The sequence below is a fragment of the Malania oleifera genome, chromosome 12 (genome assembly GCF_029873635.1).
Source record: "Malania oleifera isolate guangnan ecotype guangnan chromosome 12, ASM2987363v1, whole genome shotgun sequence".
In the NCBI taxonomy this organism is placed as follows: domain Eukaryota; kingdom Viridiplantae; phylum Streptophyta; class Magnoliopsida; order Santalales; family Ximeniaceae; genus Malania; species Malania oleifera.
In genome coordinates, this window is record NC_080428.1 from 23,340,185 (window position 1) to 23,362,701 (window position 22,517).

Genomic DNA, 22,517 nt, shown 5'->3' on the forward strand with positions numbered 1-22,517 from the left:
GTCCCTAACCAAGGTCTGAAAGGAACCATGCTCTAACCACATATTCTCAATCCTAAATTGGGTGGGCCCCAAGGCACTTTCCTAGATTTCAACAAGATAGGAAAATTATCAGAAGTGGGTCTAGGTAGCACCACTTAAGAAAGATTAGGAAACTCCTCCTCCTCTTAGTCTATGGAAAACAAGAATCTACTAATTCTACTAGCAACCTCCCTAACCCCACCCACTGTCCATGTAAAATTAGCATTTCCCAAAGGATGATCCCTCAACTCACACTCCTTGATAACAAAATCAAACTTCTATATAGAGACGTTAACCCTACCACTCCCCACCTTTTTTTCCAAAGGGAACCTGACTAAGTTAAAATCACCTCCCACTAACCACCTAAGTGAGCATAGGCCAAAACCAAAAAATAGCTCATCCCAAAAATTTCCCCAAAAGCAAGTCTAGGAGGACCGTATACAAAAGAAAACTACCATTGACCCCTATCTCTAATATCAAACAAGACAGAAAAAGAGAAAAAACCCACTAAACTGCCCACTCTTTTAATAGACCTAGTGTCCCACAAAACTAGAATGCCACTCACCGCACCCTAAGAAGATACGAAGTCCCAATCCTTACACCGCTCTTCTTAAATCCCTCTAACTACCTTTCCGTCTATTAACTCAAGCTTAGTCTCCTCAATTAAGACAATATCTGAGGAATTCCTTAACAAAATCTCCCTAATTAGACTTCTCTTCTTAATATCCCTTAGACCCCTAACATTCCAACTAGTAATCTGGATAGTCTAACGCGCTTACCTCCTTTCCCTTTCTCCTTCCCTCCCCTGTAATTAATGGAAGAAATCAAATTTTTTTAACTCTTTTTCCACCTTTTTTTTCCCCTCTTGTAAGTTTTTGGACTTACCCCCAATTTAACTTCAACTACTGTAGGACTCACTAACTTCAACCCCATAACATTTAAGAGTTCACTCAAGTCTCTATAGTCCCTCTCACTAACCCCTTGGGAAGCACCAAAGTCACTCCTCCAATTAGTTCCCTCGTCATGGCATAAAGAATCATCAAAAAAAAGAAAAAAATGAACAAGAGTAGGAAGAATCCTTTTCCAAGTTCCGAAGAATTCAAACCGCCCACTGGAGCAGCTATCTCTTCATCATCGCCCCTCCCGACACCTGAAGGACTAACACCAACGTCCACCTTTATAGAAATAAGCTCAAAAGCAGAGGACAAATAGCCGTCGTCAATCAAATTTGTCTTTTGATCAGACTTGTGCTTAATAGAACTATCTAATCCTTGCCTGGTATCAAAGGACAATAAAGAACTCCTTCTTGTGCGAGAAGAAATTACAATTTTCTAACATCAACAACAAAGAAGAAAGCCCCTCCACCTCCCTATCATTATGAGATCTATGAAAGTGAATCCCAAGAAGGCATAGGACTATCAAAACCAAAAAGAAGAAATAACAGCATCATGCCCCAATCAAATTATAAAGAAGAGGGAAGGAAATGAACAAAGCAGTGTAACCTGCCCAGACATCTTCCCAAAAATGAGCTCGAGAACCATCACCTAAAACAAACTTAGTATGAGGAATGGAAAGGGGGTAAATTTGAGAGATAAACCTCTATGGGCCAAAGAACATCTAGATCCCAAATTAGCATCCCAACCTTTCAAAAGATATCCAAACCTACTTATAATGACTCAATGCCAAAGAGAGGCATCCTTTAAGAGGGACCTCCAAAGCCATTTAGCCAAAAGGGCAACGTTTCTAGTTACCAACTTTCCAAGGCCCAAACCCCGCTCCATTTTAGACATAACACAAACGTCCAATAAAGTGATACTGGCAAGACAAACCTAAATAAGAGTAATGCAGCCCCTTAAAAAAACACGCCTTTCCAACCATCAAAATGTTTAGACGCCTTGTCCACCACAGGATCCTAAAAGTCCACTGATCTAGGATTGCTACCCAAAGGAACCACTAAATAAGACAATGGCCAATCCAAAATACAACAACCTGCAAATGAGGCCAACTCTCTAGATCTACTAGAACTCAAATTCATAGCAGCAAAACCATTCTTACCCAAGTTAATTGTAAGTCTAGAGAACCTATTAAAAAATATAAACTAGACAAAATATTCAAAAAAGAGGAGTTATGATCACCAAAGAAGAACAAAACATATTCAACTATTGAATGGTATATTATATTTGTAGTCATCATTGACAATAAATGCCTTGTATTTGTTACTTTTCACTACTTTATCAATTTACCTAAAAAAGGAAAAATTTTCAAAACATAACATAAGATTTTAGATTACAGCATGTGCACATAAACATAGAAAACATTTAGTCAAGTAAAAAGTGTGTCTGTCTATGTATGTGAAAATAGCACAAGGCAGCCCGGTGCGCAAAGCTCCTAAGGAAGGGGCGGACCACAATGGATCTATAGTACACACAACCTTACCTTACATTTTTGCAAGAGGTTGTTTCCATGCCTCAAACCTATGACCTCCAAGTCACACAGCGACAACTTTACAGTTATGCCTCGGCTCCCCTTCTTGTGTGTGTGAAATAAAAACAATTTAGCATGTCTAAGGTTCATAGAATAACCTCACATACACATGCATAAAACATTTAGATATAAGGAGTACAAATTTGAGAAGTGCCTGATCACAAATTTAAGTTTTAGTTCCATTAATTCAGCATTAAAAGGGCATAGATTACCACTTTACCTTAAAGGTTAAGTTGTTATGTTGTGGGCCAACAAAGTGTATCAAGCCTTAACACTCCCCCACAAGTGCAGCCCAACAGCATGTGGAGAGATAAACAAATGGTAAACAACACCCATTATAATTTGCAACAAATTAACAATGAGCATGGCAACAAGATTAGAACACAAGACCTCTTGTCAACTTGGCTTTGATACCATGATAGATTACCACTTTACCAAAAAGCTTAAGTTGTTGGACAATGTATGTTAGACCTTACCAGAAATCCATGCAAAACTTCATGAAAAAAAATTTTTTCTTCTTTCAAGCAAAAAATTTTTTGGCCTCGACTCAATTTAATTTCAATTGAGTAACTTGAATATCAATTATTTTTAGGTCACAAATATGAAAATTTTAGTATAGAGGTTTCATTTTATGTTTTAATGGGTCAAAAGTTCTTCTAAATAATGGGAAAAATGGTGCTGAAAAAATATTTAGCACAATTTAAAGCCAAACTAGGACGTAAGAGCCCACAAAAAAGAATAATCGTCCATAACATCCATTAATGTGCTGCAATGGACAGTAACAGCCATAGTAGTAAGGGCACATTTGAGGCACGCCTAGGCGTGAGCCACAGAGGCATGAGAGAACTAGCGCCTCAAAGGGTCCAAGGCAAGGCGACCTTTGTGATGCACTGTGAGGTGCTATGAGGCACAACTACGCAAGAGCGATGCCTCGTGAATGTTGACTATTTACATCCTTTTTTAAAAAGCCACCTTACTTGGAGCCAAAAAATCTTTGATGCAATTTAAAGCCATTTTAGGGCATATAGCCTAGAACAAAGAATAATGCCCATAACGGCCATAACAGCCATTACAGTACTGTAATGGACCATAACAGCCATACCAGTCAAAAGCGCACCTTGCGCAAGGCATAGTGACAAAGCTTCTTCTTCAAACCTTTGAATTTCGATCTCAACCGAATTGCTACAGTTCTCATCCTTGCTGCTTTCTTCTTCTTCATCTTCTTCTTCTAATATCAATCTCAACTAGGTCAAACTGTCAGAAACTCGGAGCTACTGCTCTTCTCAACTTGCATTTTTCTTCTTCTTCTTCTTCAGTACTCAACCAAATCAAACATTCAGGCCATGTTCTTCCTTCTTCTTCTCTCTTTCTTCTTCTTTTCGTCTTTTCTTCTTCTTTCTGCTCTTCTTCTACCTGGTGAGTGACTGTGTGTGAGTGATGACCTTCTACTATTGTTTAGACTTCAAAGCAGCTACGCGCCTCTGCCTCCGAGTCTGAAACTATTTCTTATTTTTCTTTTTGCTGTTTTTTTAGGAAATACACCTCCTTTTCTTTTCTTGATTTGGTGTTGCATTTATTTTTATGGGTGCTTGCGGTTCATTTCTTTTTTGTTTCCAGCTACCTGCTGCTTATTTCTACTGCATTTTCTGGAACTTAAAGCATGAACATTGTTTATTTCTGCTTATTTAGTTATTTTCTGGAGACAATTCGGGATGAACATTGTTTACCTTTACTTGTTTCTGGAATTTATAGCTCCAGCTGCCTACCATTCATTATTAATTATTCCTTGCATTTAGGGTTTAAAAGGACCCTTGAGGCTCTGCAAAAGAAGGATCCAACATGGTTTACACACATTTAGATGATGAGAATAATAAGAACTTGCAATTGTTGTGGAAAAGCAACAAAGGGAGAAGTATTCACGAAAAAAAAAAAACAGATCATTCGGAGTATTTCAAAATGTAAAAGAATGCCCTAGGTCTCTACCTCATGCTCATTCAGAGAGGGAATCTATGTTGAAGAAAGAAGCGGAGGAGGAAAAAGATTCTTTGCCCATGCCTGACTTTGATGATATAGATCATTATGGTGAAGTCGAAGAGAATGAGGTTCAAAAAATTGACTCTCATGATGAGTAAAGCTCTCTAGTAGCAAGTCACCTCACCCCACCTTGAAGAAACCAAAACAAAAGGGCCTATGGATTTGCATTTTACTCCAATCGAAAGAAATCTGTGCAAAAAGAAGGAAATATGGAAAGATGAAGCAAGCATCCATTAATGAGACATGTAAGGAAGAACTACAAGAAAGGCATTGTAAAGATGTAGCTCGGTGGACGTCTAATACTAGAATATCATTTAAAGTACATTTGTATAGTTTTGCAATTGCACACTTCAATTTATAGAGCAATATGGTCTTGGAAAAGAGCTATATAGCAATCATAACTTGAGAATTCATTGCTTGAAAAACAGTTGATCAAACCAAAATTTTGATGAATATCCACAAGGGATGGGCAAAATATGGATGCACAAGCATGTCCAATGGTTGGAGGGATTCAGTTGCCAATAAGGACATAACGATATTTTTAGTAAGAGGGTGTTTGTGTCGCAACATCTTTCAACATTCCTAAGAATGTGATGCCCATGGCATCTCATTCCCACATTTGCTTAAGCATGGCAATCTTACATGGCGGGAATATTCACATTCCTAGGAATGCAAGGATTCCCATGAAACATGGGCACCCTATTCACCACCTCCCCAATAGGTAAGAATCATGGGAATCCTACTTTTTGGACCAAATTGCCCTCACTATTTTGGCTTTTGGACAATAACACCCCTAAAATATAATATAATTACGCTCTATTATTAGATTTAAATAATAAATTTCTTATGGACTAAAGGAAAAAAAAATTTTAATTAGTATAAATATTAATTATTATAATTAGAAAATATATATAAATCTTAATCAAAGACATTAATTATAAATTTTTAATTAAAATTTAATTAATTATTAATTAGGAAATAATTACAATTTTAATTAGAAAAATATTAAAATGGAAATTAAAAATATTAATTAGCGTAAATTTAGTTAATTTTTAAATTAAAAATATTAAATTAATTTTTTGATTAGACAACATTTAAAAATGTCTATTAAGAGTCTTAATATTTATGTTAATTGACATTTGTAATTTTTTAAATAAAAATAATATTATTATTATTTTATAAAAATTTAATGTATTAGTTAATATTTAGACATTATATTGCCCTCATTTATTTCAATTAATCTATTATTAAGTGTTAAATGTTTTAAATTTAGTCATTGAGATTATAGGATATAGATTTAATGAACATATTCTTAGCACGTTTTTGTGTTGAAAATTACAATTGTTCGTCATATATTCATTATATACATGTCAAGGGTATAATGGTATCTTCTTAAAATTGCTACCAAGATTCCCATGTTAACCAAACATTGACTTGGGAGTCCTATGCAAATTCCTAGTAATCTTACAAAGCGAATCAAACAAAAATATTCCCATGAGGCAAGCATCCTATTTACAAGAATGAAATTCCTAGGAATGTCATTCCATGGGGAATGTTCTTGATGCCACAAACTAGACAAACCCTAAATCTATGAGAGGATTAATGTTCATCCAGTCTAGTGAAGCTTCTAATATTATGAAGAATACAAATAGATTGTATAAATTGCTTGATGAGACGGAATAGAGGACCAAATGTGATTCAAGTAGTGATAGCTAATGCCTTGAGTTATGCCGCAATAGGTAAGAACTTATTCCTAAAACTTAATTGTATAATGTATATATTGTTTATTTTAATATATTAATGGCTTCGCTCTTGATTTTTGAATAGGGAGATTGTTTGAAGCAAAGAGGCCATATTTACATAGGACAGTGTGTTGTGCACATTGCATCGATTTGATATTGGAGGATGCTAGGAAGATAGTTTGCAATTCATGCAACTTTGAAAAAGCCAGTATTCTTGAATGATTATATATTTATAACCATTTGGTGTGGTGAGTAGGATAAACGCAATTCACAAGATGGAAGGAGTTACTTGGGCGTGTAGTTACATGATTTGCAACACCCTTCATCCCACCTAGAAAGTGTTCACCACAAATTTGGCCAAAAATATCATGCATACCAATGCCGCAAAAATGCACATATTTAAAAATTCATTCAATCTTAAACGAATAAAAAATAGGCGGCATCTTACCAAATGTGTAAATTAAAAGAAAGGGTTGCACAATTGCATGCAAATATTAACCAAATTAGGAATGCATTGGGAAGACAAATAAAAATTATCCCAAACCTAATGCTTCTCATTAGAAGAATTTAAAGTATACAATTTGTCCAAAAATGAAAAAAGGTCAAGCTAGGTCCTCACCCAAACCGACCCAAATCCGAAGGACCAAACATGGATGCTCACCTCGCAATCCAAACTAACCCATATACAAAAATTATCAAACAATTGTAAACTGGAGCAAACCCCTCTACGATATTTATCAAACAATTGAAAAGTTCGAGCAATCAAAAACCAGAACAAAACCTAACTATTTTATAATTCTGTTTTCTTCTGTTTCAGTTTTTTATTTTATAAAAAATATGTTTTAGTTCCACCAAAGTGTAAATATTAATATAAATTTAAATAAAATATATTATAATATGAATGTCTTTATTTATTAAGATTTAAAGAATATTCTTTTTACTTCAATTTTTTTATTAAATGTTTTTCCAGAATTTAATTAAACAAATTAATTTTTTATGTGAGAGCATTTGAACTTGTTAAATTTGATTAGGGCTTTCTTGGCTTGTATAAGTAGGTTGAGCTGGGGGTTAACCGGAGATTCAGCATGAAGAGTAGAGGTGGGGTTGGTGGGGATTACTTAGAGTTAGTGGACAAGGCAACACTACCACCTGATTAGATGTGGACTAATGTTACTTCAATTTGTCAACTGTTGAATGCATGAGGGGAGAATCCCACATGATGGAGGAGAGGGCAGCCTCCGTTCAATCTATAAAAGCTAAGTACTGCTGCCACATAACACTCATGAAATCTACTTGCAACCAGGCCTCAATATGGGCCCTTATAATAGACTTTGTATCATCCATTGTCGTTATAAATTTTTTCAGAACATATCATTTAATGTTAATAAACATAATACTTCATCCAATAACCCACCTAAGTGACCCATACCCACGTTTTCTCTGCAAGACCCAAAGGTGTCGAGCAAAGGCTGACCCTAACTTAGTTTTATAGCATAGTATAGATTGACAAAGGAGACAAAAAAGAAGAAGCTAGTATCGTTTTGATGCCAAACTTTTACTATTGTTTATGCCCTTAAATTGACAGCCCCCTTGTTCATGAACTCTTATTGGTTGATAGGGAAAAGAAACATGCAATGAGTTATGTTTATGGAGCTATGGATTGGACTAAGGAAGCCATTGCTAGGGGTTTCAAGGAGAGAGGATCAATTTAAGGAAGCATTTGAAATTATTCATACAAGGTAAGGATGTCAATTTCATCAAACTTTTGATGCAGCCACACACTTGTTGAACCCAGAATTTATTATTCAAACCCCAACACTGAGCAAGATGAAGAAATCATGATGGGTTTATACAAATGCATTAAAAGGTTGATGTCATTCGCTCAATTGAAAGATAAAATTTCAAAAGAGTTGACAACGTCTATGACTGCTCTAGGCCTCTTCGGAATTTATATGGCTGTGAGAAAATGGAGGGCAAAAGCACCAGGTAAAAAGGTTTTTAACTACTTCTGTCTTACTTAGTTTTTACATGCATTTTGACTACCTCTTTCCCTTTATCATAATCTAGAAGCCATTCTGTTCATTTGAAATTTATTTAACAGCGGAATTGTCGAGTTCATTTGGATTAATGCTCCAAAATTGCAATAATTTGCTGTGAGAACTCTTAGCATATTCCTACAAGCAAGTCACTAGGATATCATGGGTTAAATAACCTAGAACATTTGGTTATTACAACATTTTAGGACCATTCTATTTGCTAAGTTATTTCTTGCAGCTTCATAGAAAAAGGAGAGATAGGCTAGCCCACCAACATTTGAATGATTAAGTTTTCATGAAATATTTTCGAACTTTGAGGGATTGATATAACTGGTGCAATATTATAGATCCCATCCCTCTACAAGATGATAGTAATGAGTGGCCAATCAGTAGAATGGACGGAGATTCTTATAAGGATTATGAATGTCTATTTGGAGATGATTCTTTGATGGGGTGTTGATGCTTTTGCCAAAGCTGGAGTAAATGAACACAACCGCCCCCTACCCGTGCACATCATGCCAGATCAAGAATGAGTGCTATGTCTTATCCTCATTTGTAGAGGAAGAACTTCATCTACCACTGATCGGGCTGCAACATTGAAACTTATAGATGGGAATGAGATCCAAGAAGCTTGTGCAGAGGAGACTGGAGAGGAAGAATTTTTTTTAATAGAAAAGAAGCTTTATTGAAAATAGAAAGGAGAAACAAATGCAATCCAGGAGAACAAGAACTCCTTGCTCATGAAAAGAAAGAAGAAAAAAACATTAATTTAATAAAGCCACCAATCTCGGTTGACATTTTGGAGGATAAGTCTAATGAAGAAGAAGATGATGATATCTTCTTTTATATAGCACTAATAGATTTTAGATTTTAGAATCTTTTATTTTATTCGTCTTTTGATATTGGCCTATGACGTCAATGCTTTTGGTTTGGCGATTTCATTTTCCCTTTAGTTTGAACCAATACGTGCTTATGTTGAACTATGCTTGGTACTTGGTTGCCATAGTTTATAGGCATTAGATTTACCACCATCAAGCCTAACTTCATTTCCTCCATGATCAGACAACATGACACCTAAGCTATCCAACAAATTCTGAGTTTGAATGTAACTCTCAGCAGACCTCAAACTTGATTAGGCAGAATTCCATCTTTTGCCTTCATTTCCTCTTTAGAAGCATCATCCTCAAAAATGTTAATTCCATCTAAACCTTCTAGAGGAGGAAGCAGCACATAAGATAAATCCTTGAGACAATCATTAGAAGAGTCGGAAAAAAATCCATGCTGCTCCTAAATTTGATCCAAAAGTAAACCTTTGTCACATTCAAATTCACTACTACCTACAATATTGTCCTCTGAAACATCCCCCCATCTCTTATTATCCTTACTTGTATTAATCCTCTCAACAATTGGCCCCTCCATTACAATTAAAACACTTTTAGAATCTCTCTTAACAATTTTTTTTTTGTTTTATCACCAAATGAATCCCGACTATCTTCAAAATACTTCCTCCTTTCAAAACCCAACTGCAATTCCTACAGCGCGCGTAAACCTTTTGACTCCTCAGATTATCCGAATTGACTCCCTTATCATCTGAATTCCCTTCTGACAAACAATAAAATCTTGATTTTCACCCCACAAGCCCACAAGAATTAAATTTCTTTGAAGAAGATCCCCTAAACTCAATCTTGGAACCTAGAGTCCTAGCCTACTATCATTCTTATCTAGAATAGAAGACGCACCACTCTCTAGAAAATTAGTAGACTAATTAGGAGGCCACCTATCCAATTCCGCCTCCTTTTCTTTTTTGCTTTCAGAGCAACTGCTTCATTCCTCTTGACCACCATAAATCTTGTTAGAATATGATTTAAGCACTCAATCACACACATCTTCCTTCTTTTTTTAGGAGAGATTAATTCCCACAGCCTAAGTTTTCATAAGAAGGCATTCTTTTTCACTAGAAAAGTGACTAAACATCTGGGCCTGTCCTTCTGATTGGCCCAACTGCAATTTACCCTGTGAATTTTCTCCTCACTAATCTAGCCCAATATAGAATCAAAATTTTGCTCTTGAGCCTCCCTAACCAATAGGCCCATCAAAAATTTTAAATGGCCTTCATTTCTTTCAAACAGCCGTCCCATGTCTAAAATTAATCATTCGAAAACCCAGGCCCAGCCCACCTAACCTTCATCATCTTATCATTCAAGTAGAAAACCCTCGCCGCCTCTAGATTAACCTCCTCCACCAAAACCTTCTCCCTTAGCAACATCAATTGATCATGTAGAGTTGTCTGCAGAGTCTCCTCTTGCATCTTCCCCCCACACCGAGCACGTCACCTTCGTGACATTTTTGGGATTGAGCAAACTCCATCATTAGGAACTGGGGAAGCACCAACCTTTGGAATCAAAGGAACTCCATCAGCATCAGTTTTCATCATATTATTTGACTCCTGGATCGATGATGTCACAGGCTAAATATTTCACACCTTTGTGAAAGGGCCGTATGGTGCTAACTAAAGCACTCTTGTTTAACTAGCCAACGTAGTGTTTGTCATAATTCACCAAAGAACACTTTCATTGTCATTCAAGCAAATATAAGCAGAAGAATGCAATGGCACTTAAGCAGTAAACATTGAAGCAACGTAATTCAATATCAACACCTCGTTAACAATGTGTGTCTAGTGAGAGGGGCAAGTAGGCTAAACACGTTTACAATAGCTAGTGAGTTTTACAAGTTAATGAACACTCACCCTCCCCAAAAGCGCTTTCTACGCTATTTTCACTCTAGCACTAGGAAACATCAATATGATCGAGGAGTCATACTCCCTTTTTTAGCCTAAGGAAAAACTATCTTTTGAAAATAACCTTACACTAGTATTTATATCATGAAACTCATCCCAAACGCACGAAACAAGCGGTCATAGGCAAGCATAATGCCCTAAACAAGCTCAACTCGTGACGCTCCCCTACTTATGCGGTTGATGTCCTTATAGACTTTGACGCTAGGTACACTTCAACTTTATCCATGAACGGTTGCATATCTTCCGCAGAAACCCAGCTGATTTCTTTATCGCCAAGGCCTTTCCACTTCACTAAGAATTTCGGTCGCTTCTTCCTTGAGGATGTGAACTCTCTGTCCGCAAAGATGTCTTCAACTTCTCATTTATTGGGTTGTTCTACTCTGACTTTTTCTTGGATCTTCTATGCCGACATTGAACGGCTTAAGGCAGCTAAAATAAAACATGGGATGCACTTTCATCCAAGTCGGAGGGTCAATTCTATAAAAGGTCTTCCCAATTTTGGCCAAGATGGGGACTAGTCCTTCATATTTACAAAGTAGTCTCCTATCTCGTCCTCGTAGTGACCTGATCTATTTAGGATTGAGCTTAACAAGCACCAAGTCACCTATGTTGAAGTGTTGCAACAGTATTCTCCCTTGATCTGCCTACTTCTTCATCTGCTTATAAGCTTTCTCCAGGTAGGCTCGGGCAATCTCTGAATTTTGTCTCCATTTTTTGGTGAAGATGTACGCTATGAGACTTTTTCCTCTGTACGGCTCGTCCACTATGTGAAGTAATAGTTGTTGCTGGCCTATAACAAACTCAAAAGGACTCTTTTTGGTTGTTGAACTCTTTTGGGCATTGAAACATAACAGAGCCACATCAAGAAGTTGCACCCAATTCTTTTAGTTGGCGTTGACGAAATGGCGCATGTACTCTTCTAGTAGCTCATTGAATCTCTCCGTCTGTCTATCTGTTTGGGGGTGATAGCTCAAAGAGATGTCAAGTTGTGAATCAAGAATTCTGAAAAAGTTTGGTCCAAAAGTTGCCAATGAATCTTAAGTCTCGATCACTAGCGATATCTTGGGGATCACCCCAATAATTCATAATATTCTTAAAAAATAATTGTGTCGTCTCCTCTACCGAACTATACTTCGGTGCGGGTATAAATGTACCATACTTCGAAAACCTATCTATAACCACAAGTATAGACCCTAAATCTCCCACTTTGGGCAAGTTGGTGATGAAGTCTAGTGAGACACTAGTAAAGGCTCTAACAATCCTGCAATCTTCTTCTGCTCCACCCTGTCTTGTTGGCAGGTGAGACAAGTTAGGGTATAATCAACCACATCATCATGCATGTGCGGCCAATAATACCTCTGCTGCAATAATTTCAAAGTGCATTGCCATCCTAGATGCCAGGCCCACATGGTATCATGACACTCTCAACAGTGTCTTTCTTAGATCTCTAGCTCATGGCACAAAGAACCGCCTATCATGGGTCATCAACAATCCGTCTTCCATCCAGAACTGATGTGCTTTCCCGTCTTATATCAGCTTCATGAGGTTATGCGCAACTAGATCTTTGGCTAAATTCTCCTTGATGAGCTCCCGCATCGTCGTGGTAACGGTACTCAGCGTCAAGTGTGCTACCATCAGTAAGGCCACCAACTTGGCCTTCCTGCTCGGTCCATCAGCAACTTTGTTCAAGCGCCTCACCCTATGCTCAAATGAGAAATCAAATATAGCCAAGAATTTTTTCCACCAGCCCTACTTGGGTGTCAACTTCAACTGTGTGAAGAAGTGGCTAACACCAGAGTTATCTATTTTCACTACGAACCTTGACCCAAGTAGATAATGCCTCCACATGCAAAGGCAATGTATCAACGCTAGCATCTCCTTCTCTTGAGTTGTGTACTTCCGTTCCACTTCACTAAACTTACGGCTCTCGTACGCAACAGGATGTCCCTCCTACAACAAGACTCCTCCAAAGGCATAGTCCAATGCATCTGTTTATACCTAAAAGGGTTTCATGATGCCCAGAAAAGCAAGTACCAAATCTCTCATCATGGCATCTTTCAAGTCATCAAAAGCTCCCCAGCACTTCTCTTTCCAATTCCACCACTAACCCTTCTTCAGTATTTCTATCAAAGGAGCAGTTCTCCTCAAGTACCCCTCTATGAACTTCCTGTTGGCAAGACCCAGAAAGGAATACAGCCCCTTCACAATCCTCGGGATCTTCCATTCTTGAATAGCTCTCACCTTCTCCATGTCCATCCTAATATGACCTTACTCAATCACATGAGCAAGGAATTTGATGCTTTGCTGAGCGAAAGAGCATTTCTCTTTCTTCACATACAGACTATTCTCCTTCAGCATGTCGAACACCTTCCGTAGATGCTCTTTATGTTCCTCCAAAGTGGAACTGTAAACAACAATATCATCCACATACACCACAACAAATTTGTTGAGACACTTACAACATACCTAGTTCATCAAGGTACATAATGTCGCAGGCGCATTCATCAACTCGAATGGCATCACCAAGAACTCATATGCCCTATACCGAGTCACACAAGTTCTCTTCGGCTCATCCCTATGAGCTACCCTCACCTGATAATAGCCTGACCTAAAATCAAGTTTAGTGTAGTACTTAGCATGACTCAACTAACCAAACAAATCAGCAATCAACGAAATTGGATACTTGTTTCGCATTGTTACCTTGTTAAGCACAGCAATAGTCTACACATATTTGCATGCTCCCATCATGTTTCCTCTAAAACAACACTGGTGCTCCGAACGGTGCTTTGGAAGGTAGATTATATCCCACTTCCAACAAATCATCAAGTTGTTTTCTCAACTCCGCTAGCTCTGGAGGCGCCATCTGATATCGCCCCTTAGCAGATGACTTTACTCCTAGCAACAATTCGATCTCATGCTCCACACCTCATCGTGGAGGAAAGTTGTGAGAAAACTTATCAAGCATCACCTCCTTATACTCATCCAACATAGCTTGGATGGTCATAGGCTCCAGCTCTTGGCCTACTTCTTTCTCTACCACCATCATGACGAGATATGTCTGTTTACCCCTTCTCAATCCCTTCTTGAGTTGCATCGCTGAAAGAAGCTTCTCATCGTCTCCTTTCTTTGCAACAGCTTGCACCATGCAAGGGTGATCTCCCATCATACACAGAGAACCAGCAAAAGGTATCGGCACTACCTTAGTCTCCCTTGGGAATTCCATTCCCAAAATGACTTGAAAGTCATCCAATGACACCACTATGAAATTCGCATGACCTACCCACTGCCCAACCTTCACAGTCACTTGCTTGGCTAATCCGAGAGCAGCCTGGGCTACAGAATTCAACGCTTTCATACGTCTTGAATCCTTATCCAAGGATAAGTTGAGTCTCCCTACTTTTTCCCGTGAAAAAAAATTATGGGTAGCTCCGGTATCCACCATAGCACAAGTACTCTTCCCATTGATCCTCAAGTCCATAAACATCAACCCTTTTGCCTGTGCAACTTTTGGTGCTTTCACCTGCTTTTCCAATGCGTTCACTAGCTGCATTGCACCCATCCTCGAGGTATCCTCCTCTTCCTCATTACTCTCCAATGCCCCCTCCACGATGAGAGCTTGTAAGGCATTGAGTGATGACTTGTGAGGGAACTCAGTAACTGTGTGAGTGCCTCAACACAAGTAGTAGGAAATTTTACCCTTTCCATCACGTGTGTTGAACCCTCAAGACAATGAAGCTTTTTTTGAAGTTGACACCTTACTGTCGACTCCCCTACTTTTGGGTTTGCCCTTCTTGAAAGACTTTCCGTTGTTTCCACCTACACCACTCTCTTTGGACGAAGTGATATTAACAATGTAGTCAGTAAAGCGTCCCGCGGCAACTTGTGCGGTAGACAAGTCTTAAACTCTTCGCCTATGAAGTTCATCCTTGCCCGCAATTTCAATCCCTCAAGAAAATAGAATAGCATGTCCTTTTCCGACATGTCCCTAATATCCAACATCAAAGCAAAAAATTGTTTCACATATTCTCTGATTGACCCAATATGCTTGAGTTCTCTCAGCTTTCTTCTAGCATTATACTCAACATTCTCAGGAAAGAATTGGGCCTTGTGCTCTCTCTTCAAGTCTGCCCAACAATCAACTACACAACATCCATTCTCAATTTCATCGTACTTGGTAGGCCACCACAATTTGGCGTCACCAACCAAGTACATAGTTGTAGTATCCACTTTCACATGTTCTTAGTCCATCCTCAAAATGCAAAAGTAGTGCTCCATATCAAACAAAAAGCTCTCCAACTTCTTGGCATCACAAGCACCCTCATACGTCCTGGGTTCAAGTACCTTGGTCTTGCTAAACCTCAGAGTGTTAAGAGTACCTTATAGCAAGAACCATCACATTCATCTTTGCATTTAGATCAGCTATCAGAGCTTACAAGGTCTCCACAATATGGTGGAAATCCTCTTACATTTCCACTATCGAATTTTTTTTATGCCTTTGTGATCCCTCCAATTCATCAACACATTTCGTTAGTCAGGCCATTCTCTACAACCACTTTGTTGGCAATCGTCTCAGCCTGTGCTTCTAGCACATCGATTCTCTGGGCATTGGTCGGCATTGTCATTTACCAAAGCTTTACAATTCACATAGCAAATAATCGAGCTCTAATACTAGGTGTCACGGGCTGAATATGCCTGACAAAGAAAGATCTCACCAAATTCATAAAGCATAGTATCTGTTACAACATAATCATGACCATTATTAGATGAACCACCTCCATTTTTGAATTTCCTTTTATAGATTCACTTTGAAAAGTCAAAAATAAAATAGCTTGTCATCAGACTTTTTTTTTAAACTAAATTCTGAACATATCCTTTCGCAAAACTTCTTGACCTACTTTACAATCAATTGCAAAAAAATTCTACATCTGAAAGCACCATCTTATTTTTTATAAGAATAAATTTTCCTTTATAATAATGGAATAACTAAGTTGACCACATGTCACTATGAAACACAAGTGCACTTGATTTTCTACTTGAAAATGCCTCTATGGCTTGATCTGAGGCATCAATTTCTAATATCATGCATTTTCAGGGATGAGGAATGCTAAGATAAAGAAGATCTCTAACTGAGCTTTTAACCCTTTGAACTATGGATGTATGCTCCAAAGCTCATGCAAATGGATATTTCTTAACCTTTGAAATAAAGATTTAATTACTTCTCTTCAGTTTGGATAAAAATTAAAGACAAAATAGAGACATTTCAAAAATATTTGCAACGATTTTTTTTTTCTATCCATCTAGGAATTTGTTTGGCAAATCATTTGCTCTTTAAATTTTCTTAATGGTACCTTGATATAATTCATGTCCAAGAATCTTTCTCTAGGTTGGAAGCATTTCAAACCAATCCATTGTTTTTATATTATATTACTTTTTGATAAACCATTATTTTTAAGGCAAAAATGTAATAGCATCTTTTTTGGGGTTTGTTAAAAAGGCAGACCTCTCATGCATTCATAAAGCCACACTGACCTCCACTAACATTTAAATTAATGACACTTATACCCTCTCCATAAGTTGTCCCCCCATGATGGCATGGTATATTTTTGTCTTAATAATGAATATGACCTCCTTAAGTGGAAGAATCTCTAGCAAAAAAAAAAACCTCACATGGTGTTCTTGGATGAGTTTCAATGAGACTGTTGTCGCCAACCGAGGCAACTCTAATCTTTCTATGCCTATGGAAAAGAAGGTGCATCCATATGTGAAGATGTACCAAGTTTTGGCTACTATGTTCATTTGTTCAAATAATTTCACAATTTAGATGTTATTTCAATGAAGGCTGGCAAATTAGCTTACTTCTGTTTTATATGAGGTGATCAACTAACAAAAGGGGTATGACTATTATTATATCTAAATATCAAGTTTCATTTTTAAAATGCCGAGAGAGGTCAACGTATTTTTGGAAAACCTTAGGTGACGTGGGTGTACTTTGCACTATTTTTTTATAATATTGAAGAAGATCTAGATGTGTTTAATGCATTGTCATTTGCTCATGTGGCAATTATGAGACCCATGCTTACCACTTTTTTCTTTTCTTTAGAATTTTTTATTTGTAATAATAATTTTTTCTTCTTGCTCACCCCTCTCTTCCTCTTTCTCTTCCGATCTCCACTACTAAAATATCTTCCCCACCATCTCTCCAATCATCAGAACTTCCATCCACCATTCCCAACCCTATCATTGATATCACCCAAATTCAGGGGGCTCCGACAATGCCCCATGCCCGTCATAGCCATAATCGTGAGGATGTGGCAGTGTGCAAGAACTTGAAGAGGTTGGCTCATTATACAGCCAGCAACAAAGACCAGACTTACGCCTCTGTGCATCTCTTGAGGAGAAATCCAAACGAACACAGTTGGGTGTAGTTACAACCAGTGTGAATGGACATGGTGTGGTATAAGAGCCGACTCTACACAGCAAATGCCTGGGGTTGGGTTGTGATGCTAAATAAGATGTGGGCTGCCAAAGGGTGGGACACTTCCAAATTCATGTATGTGACAAGAACGCATCTGCACTAGGCCACAATTGCAAATGAATAAAGAAGATCAATTGGAGCTCCAACCTTGTGGATTGTTAAGGGCTTTCAAGGTGAAGGACAGGACCAGGAGGAAGGTGGTGGACAACAACGATTGTGCGATGGAGGTGAAAAGCACGGGGGATAATGCCCTGTTCATGGAGGGTGGCGAAACCATCAAGAGTGTCTCAATTTCTTCAGAGTTAGCGGCGACGAAGGCGGGTAATTGATGCAAGGCTAATTGCGTGTATTAGGCCCATATACGCAAATAGAGGTAGGATTTTTCAGCTTGGGGGGTAGAAGGTGGGGAAAGCATTAGTACCACCATTATCCTCCTAAGATAAAGGACCTCTCTCAACCCGTTTGGTTTATCCCTACTCTCTTTGAAGATGAATTTAGGGTGGTGAATTCTGGGTGGTGCCAACAATGACAATTCCCGTCAAGGCACTAAAGATGATGACGGTCATGGGTCAAAGAGGGGTTGCAAGTCAAAGGAGAAAAAGGAAGAGAAGGGTGAGTGAAAGGAAAAAAAATATATTATTATTACTATTATTATTATTATTATTATAAATAAATAAACTAAAGAAAAGAAAAGTGGTAAGCATGAGTTCTAGAACTGTCATGTGAGAAATTTTAGCTGAGGGGGTCATTTAAGGATGAAAATAGGGAGATTGCGACAATTTTTGTAGTTAAGTGATCTCGAGCACAAAAACATAGTTGAATGGTATTGGTCATTTTAGTCCAAAGTTTAGTAACCACGGGTGCATTTAACCCTTATGTATTGTACATATTTACTAATGTTTGGATACATGTATGTAAATATGCACATGTGTTGCTAGTCAAGCTTCAATATTGTTCAAGTTCAACTCAAACTCCAATCTAGAACAGTTTGCAACCAGCTCCACTCATATGCAGCCCCATACATCACCTCTCAACTTAAGTCAACAGAACCAAGGTCCTCTTCAAAGTAACTATGCTCTCAGCCTCTCAATATTGGCTTAATATTTCTTTTCTAAGGATTGAAAAGGCTGCTATCTTGATTAAAAATCGGCGTCTTGCTTTTTGTATTTTTCTCCCTCACTTCGTGCTATTAGTCTCCTAGGTTCTTGTGTACTTGATTTTATCTTTTTTCAGCGAAATAACTTGTACTCACCAACCACCAAAATACAAAAGGGAAAAAAAATTAAGTTCAAGCGAAATAAAATTATTTGAACACGAATAAAATTTGGAGACTAATTGTCTAATTGGTTTTATTGGTTCAAGGTTGACAAATAGAAGTGACCAAAATACCTGAATATACTAAAAAGAATGCAACTATTTTCCTCTAATATTCAAAAAAAAAAGGTCTGATTTTTTATGTCCTCCTTCAGCCCAATAGAGATGCTAGCTCAATACCACGGCCAAATATAAGATATGACATCAGCCTTGCTTAATCTAAAACTAATTCTGTACGGCAGCAAAGATCCTACCATGGACTTCCTTGGCAATTGTTTTCTAGATAAGCAAAAGATGGCGCATTACACTTCTAATGACTTAAAAAGGCAACTATGGAATGGAAATTGTTCAATGAATAGTCAAAATAGCAAAAGATAGTATGCAAATATGTATTGGAATTTAAATCACAAATTCATGACATGATGTTATCATCAAGTACTAAGAAAGCAACATTTGGTCTACAAATTCTGTGTCACAAAAAAATTTTCAACAATATAAAACTCACAGAATCCACTTGAGGAATCTTATGGAAGGTGAACCAACGAAGCACTTGCTCCCTGAATGTCTTTCCAACGTCAATCAATATATATTTGTGTATGTCATTGCTTTCATAATAATCTATAAGAAGAGATGTGTTGCACCTGCAATTAATTTGCATCAATTTTAAGGCATTGAGTGTATAGCATAGGGTGAATCCCCAAATATATATAGAAAAATAGAAGAATACCAAAAGCAAACAACATAGATCGAGCATCTACTCATTTTAATCATTTGAAATCAGCATATTATTCAAATGAATGAATTCTGATGAGCAAATGATGCTAGTCATCATTGAAAATATGGTAAAAGTAATATTGTTAAGCAACTTACATTTCTAGGGTTATGAAATCTATGTCATGCCTTCGAGAAAATGGCATCCCAAGAAATTATATTTAAAAAAATGATTGTTGTAGTACAAAAATATTGCCAAGTATGTGTGTATTAAGTCATACAATAACGAACATCACAATATGTAACGAAGTTAAAGTTTTATAAATATTACATCATAATAATATATTTTACAATAAAATATATTAGATAAAAAATGTTAACAAATGCTATATTAAATAATATAGTACTGTTATTCAAAATATTATTTTTATAGGCTATATTAATATGTATATGTACATGTGCATGTTTAAATATTTACACGAATGTAAATATACATACTTAAGTGCATGCATACGTGACATGCATGCGCACAAGCACACATGCATATGCATTTGTAGGGCAAAGCTATTGTTAATGTGTGAACAGGGCCTCCCTCTATATATATAATATATGTCAAGTACATCAGAATGACCATAATACACTTATTAATTCATAGTTAGTAGCACACGCAATAAGGTTATTAAATATTTTATTTTATTTTATTTTTAAGATTACAAATAATAATATAATAAATCAATAATCATACCACAAGTATATCATAATATTTTAACATTTAATACTATTCTATTAATTTTTATATGTTATAATATTATTACATATAATAAAATATGATGGTTTAATATTTATATTAAAATATATTATTAAATTTTAAATATTAATACCGATATCATCATATCATAATATGTAGGGGCACATGTATGTACGTATATGCATTATAATGAATAGGGTAATAAATACTATGTTTTCAAGAATAATGATTTAATTTCGAAGTAAAAGTTAGGAATTAAAAGGTAGGCAAAAGAGGAAATCTCATTCCTGCATGGAATGGGAATTGGAATGAGATTATCATAAAACAAACAATAGGAATGAGAATCAATCATTCTTACTCTAATTCCTAAAGTACATTCCTAATTACCAATTTGCCAAACACCACTATAGAGACAATGATTCAGGGAGGAGCAAGAGAGGTCAAGAACTCAATTGCAATATTTGTGAATGGTTGGTCAATGGAGATGAGAAGGAATGCACTCATGAAGTGTTTATATAAAATACCTAATTTTTGGAAAAAATGAGATTGCACGCACAACTGTCTTAAATCTTCTCATTCCCACCTAATATATTTTTTATCATTGCCTTCGGTGATCCTGTGTTTATTCCCCACCATTCTGATGCTAATTCTGAAAGTTGATTCCTAATTACCAATTTATCAAACACCACCTTAGAGACAATGAATCAAAGGGGCGCAAGAGATATCAAGAACTCACTTGCAATATTTGTGAATGGTTGGTCAATGGCGATGAGAAGGAATGCACTCGTTAAGTGTTTATATAAAATGCCTCATTTTTTGTCAAAATGAGATTGCATGCACAGCTGCCTTAAATCTTCTCATTCCCACCTAATATATTTTCTATTCTTGCCTTCAGTGATCCTGTGTTTATTCCCCCCACATTAACGGAAATTCAATAATCCTATGTTTAATCCCATTCAAATTAGAATAGGTGTACATCAAGGATCTATTTTGTACCCTATATTTTTGCAATAGTGATGGATGAGCTTACTAAGAGTATCCAAAATGATGTTGCATGGTTTATGTTATTTGCAGATTACATTCTCTTAATTGATGAAACTAGGGGTTAAGTAGAATCTAAGTTCAAATTATGGAAAAAAGCTTTAGAATCTAGATATTTTAAGATAAGTAGAAATACAATACATAAAATGTAACTTCAATCATTGTAGGAGGAATACTAGAGAAAAGATTAAACTTGATGGTCAAGAAAATAATAGCACTTATAGATTTTGATATCTTGTATCTGTTATGCAAGTTAAAGGAGAAATTGAAGAAGATGTGATACATAGAGTTTACGCGGTAAAATAATGCAGTGCTTCGAGCATGTTGTGTGATCGTAGAATTCCCTTAAAATTAAAAGGGAAGTTTTATAGGACGACTATAAGATCAACTATGCTATATGGATCAAAATGTTGGACAAATAAGAAAAAACATATCCAAAATGTAAAAGTTGTCAGAATACTAAGGTGGATGAGTGGTATATTGTCAAGCAATAAATTAATGACTGAACATACTCGTAATAAATTACGCATGGCACCTGTAGAAGATAACAGAGGGGTGGCTATTTGGGCATCTACAATGTAGACCAAATGGTGCACATAGGTGGAGTGAGCTACTTGCTATAAGTAGAAAGGGTAGGGGTAGACAACTAAAATAATTTGGAATGATATAGTAAGGATTTAATAGCCCTCAAACTATCAAAAGGAAATTGCCCACAATCGTGTAAATTGGCGAAGAAGGATTTATGTAGCCAACTTCACCTGGTAGGATTTAAGGCTTGGTTTTGTTTTTTGTTGTTGGTTGTTGTTGTTGTTGTGTTTATTCCCTTCAAGTCACCCAATATCCAACTCTAAGCATTGTAGCCAAACAAGAAGCAAGCACTATAAAAATAGCGTATTAATCTTCAAGGAAGGAAATTGACTTGTTCAGTTTAACATATTGCCTCTAGAGTGCTTGTTCCCTTAACTATTTGGTTAAGAATTTATATTAAGAAAAAATTTTAAAATTATTATGACCAGAAGATTTGGATAAAGTCTCATTTTGAAATTTTTGAATATGTCAAACCATGGAAAATGTTCTCATCACCCTGAAACCTTTAGTTTGCAATACCTTCAGCATA

At 36.7% G+C, this 22,517-nt stretch overlaps 1 protein-coding gene across 3 annotated transcripts in view; it reads right to left on the reverse strand.

Moving 5' to 3' along the window:
- The window catches only part of LOC131144895 (putative hydrolase C777.06c), a 72,901-nt gene that overhangs the window by 46,784 nt on the left and 3,600 nt on the right, over positions 1-22,517 (reverse strand). For all 3 annotated transcript variants that reach the window (XM_058093830.1, XM_058093831.1, XM_058093832.1), the window contains exon 2: positions 19,406-19,541. In XM_058093830.1, coding sequence (XP_057949813.1) covers positions 19,406-19,541 — 136 coding nt within the window. The remainder of the gene's footprint in view (positions 1-19,405; positions 19,542-22,517) is intronic.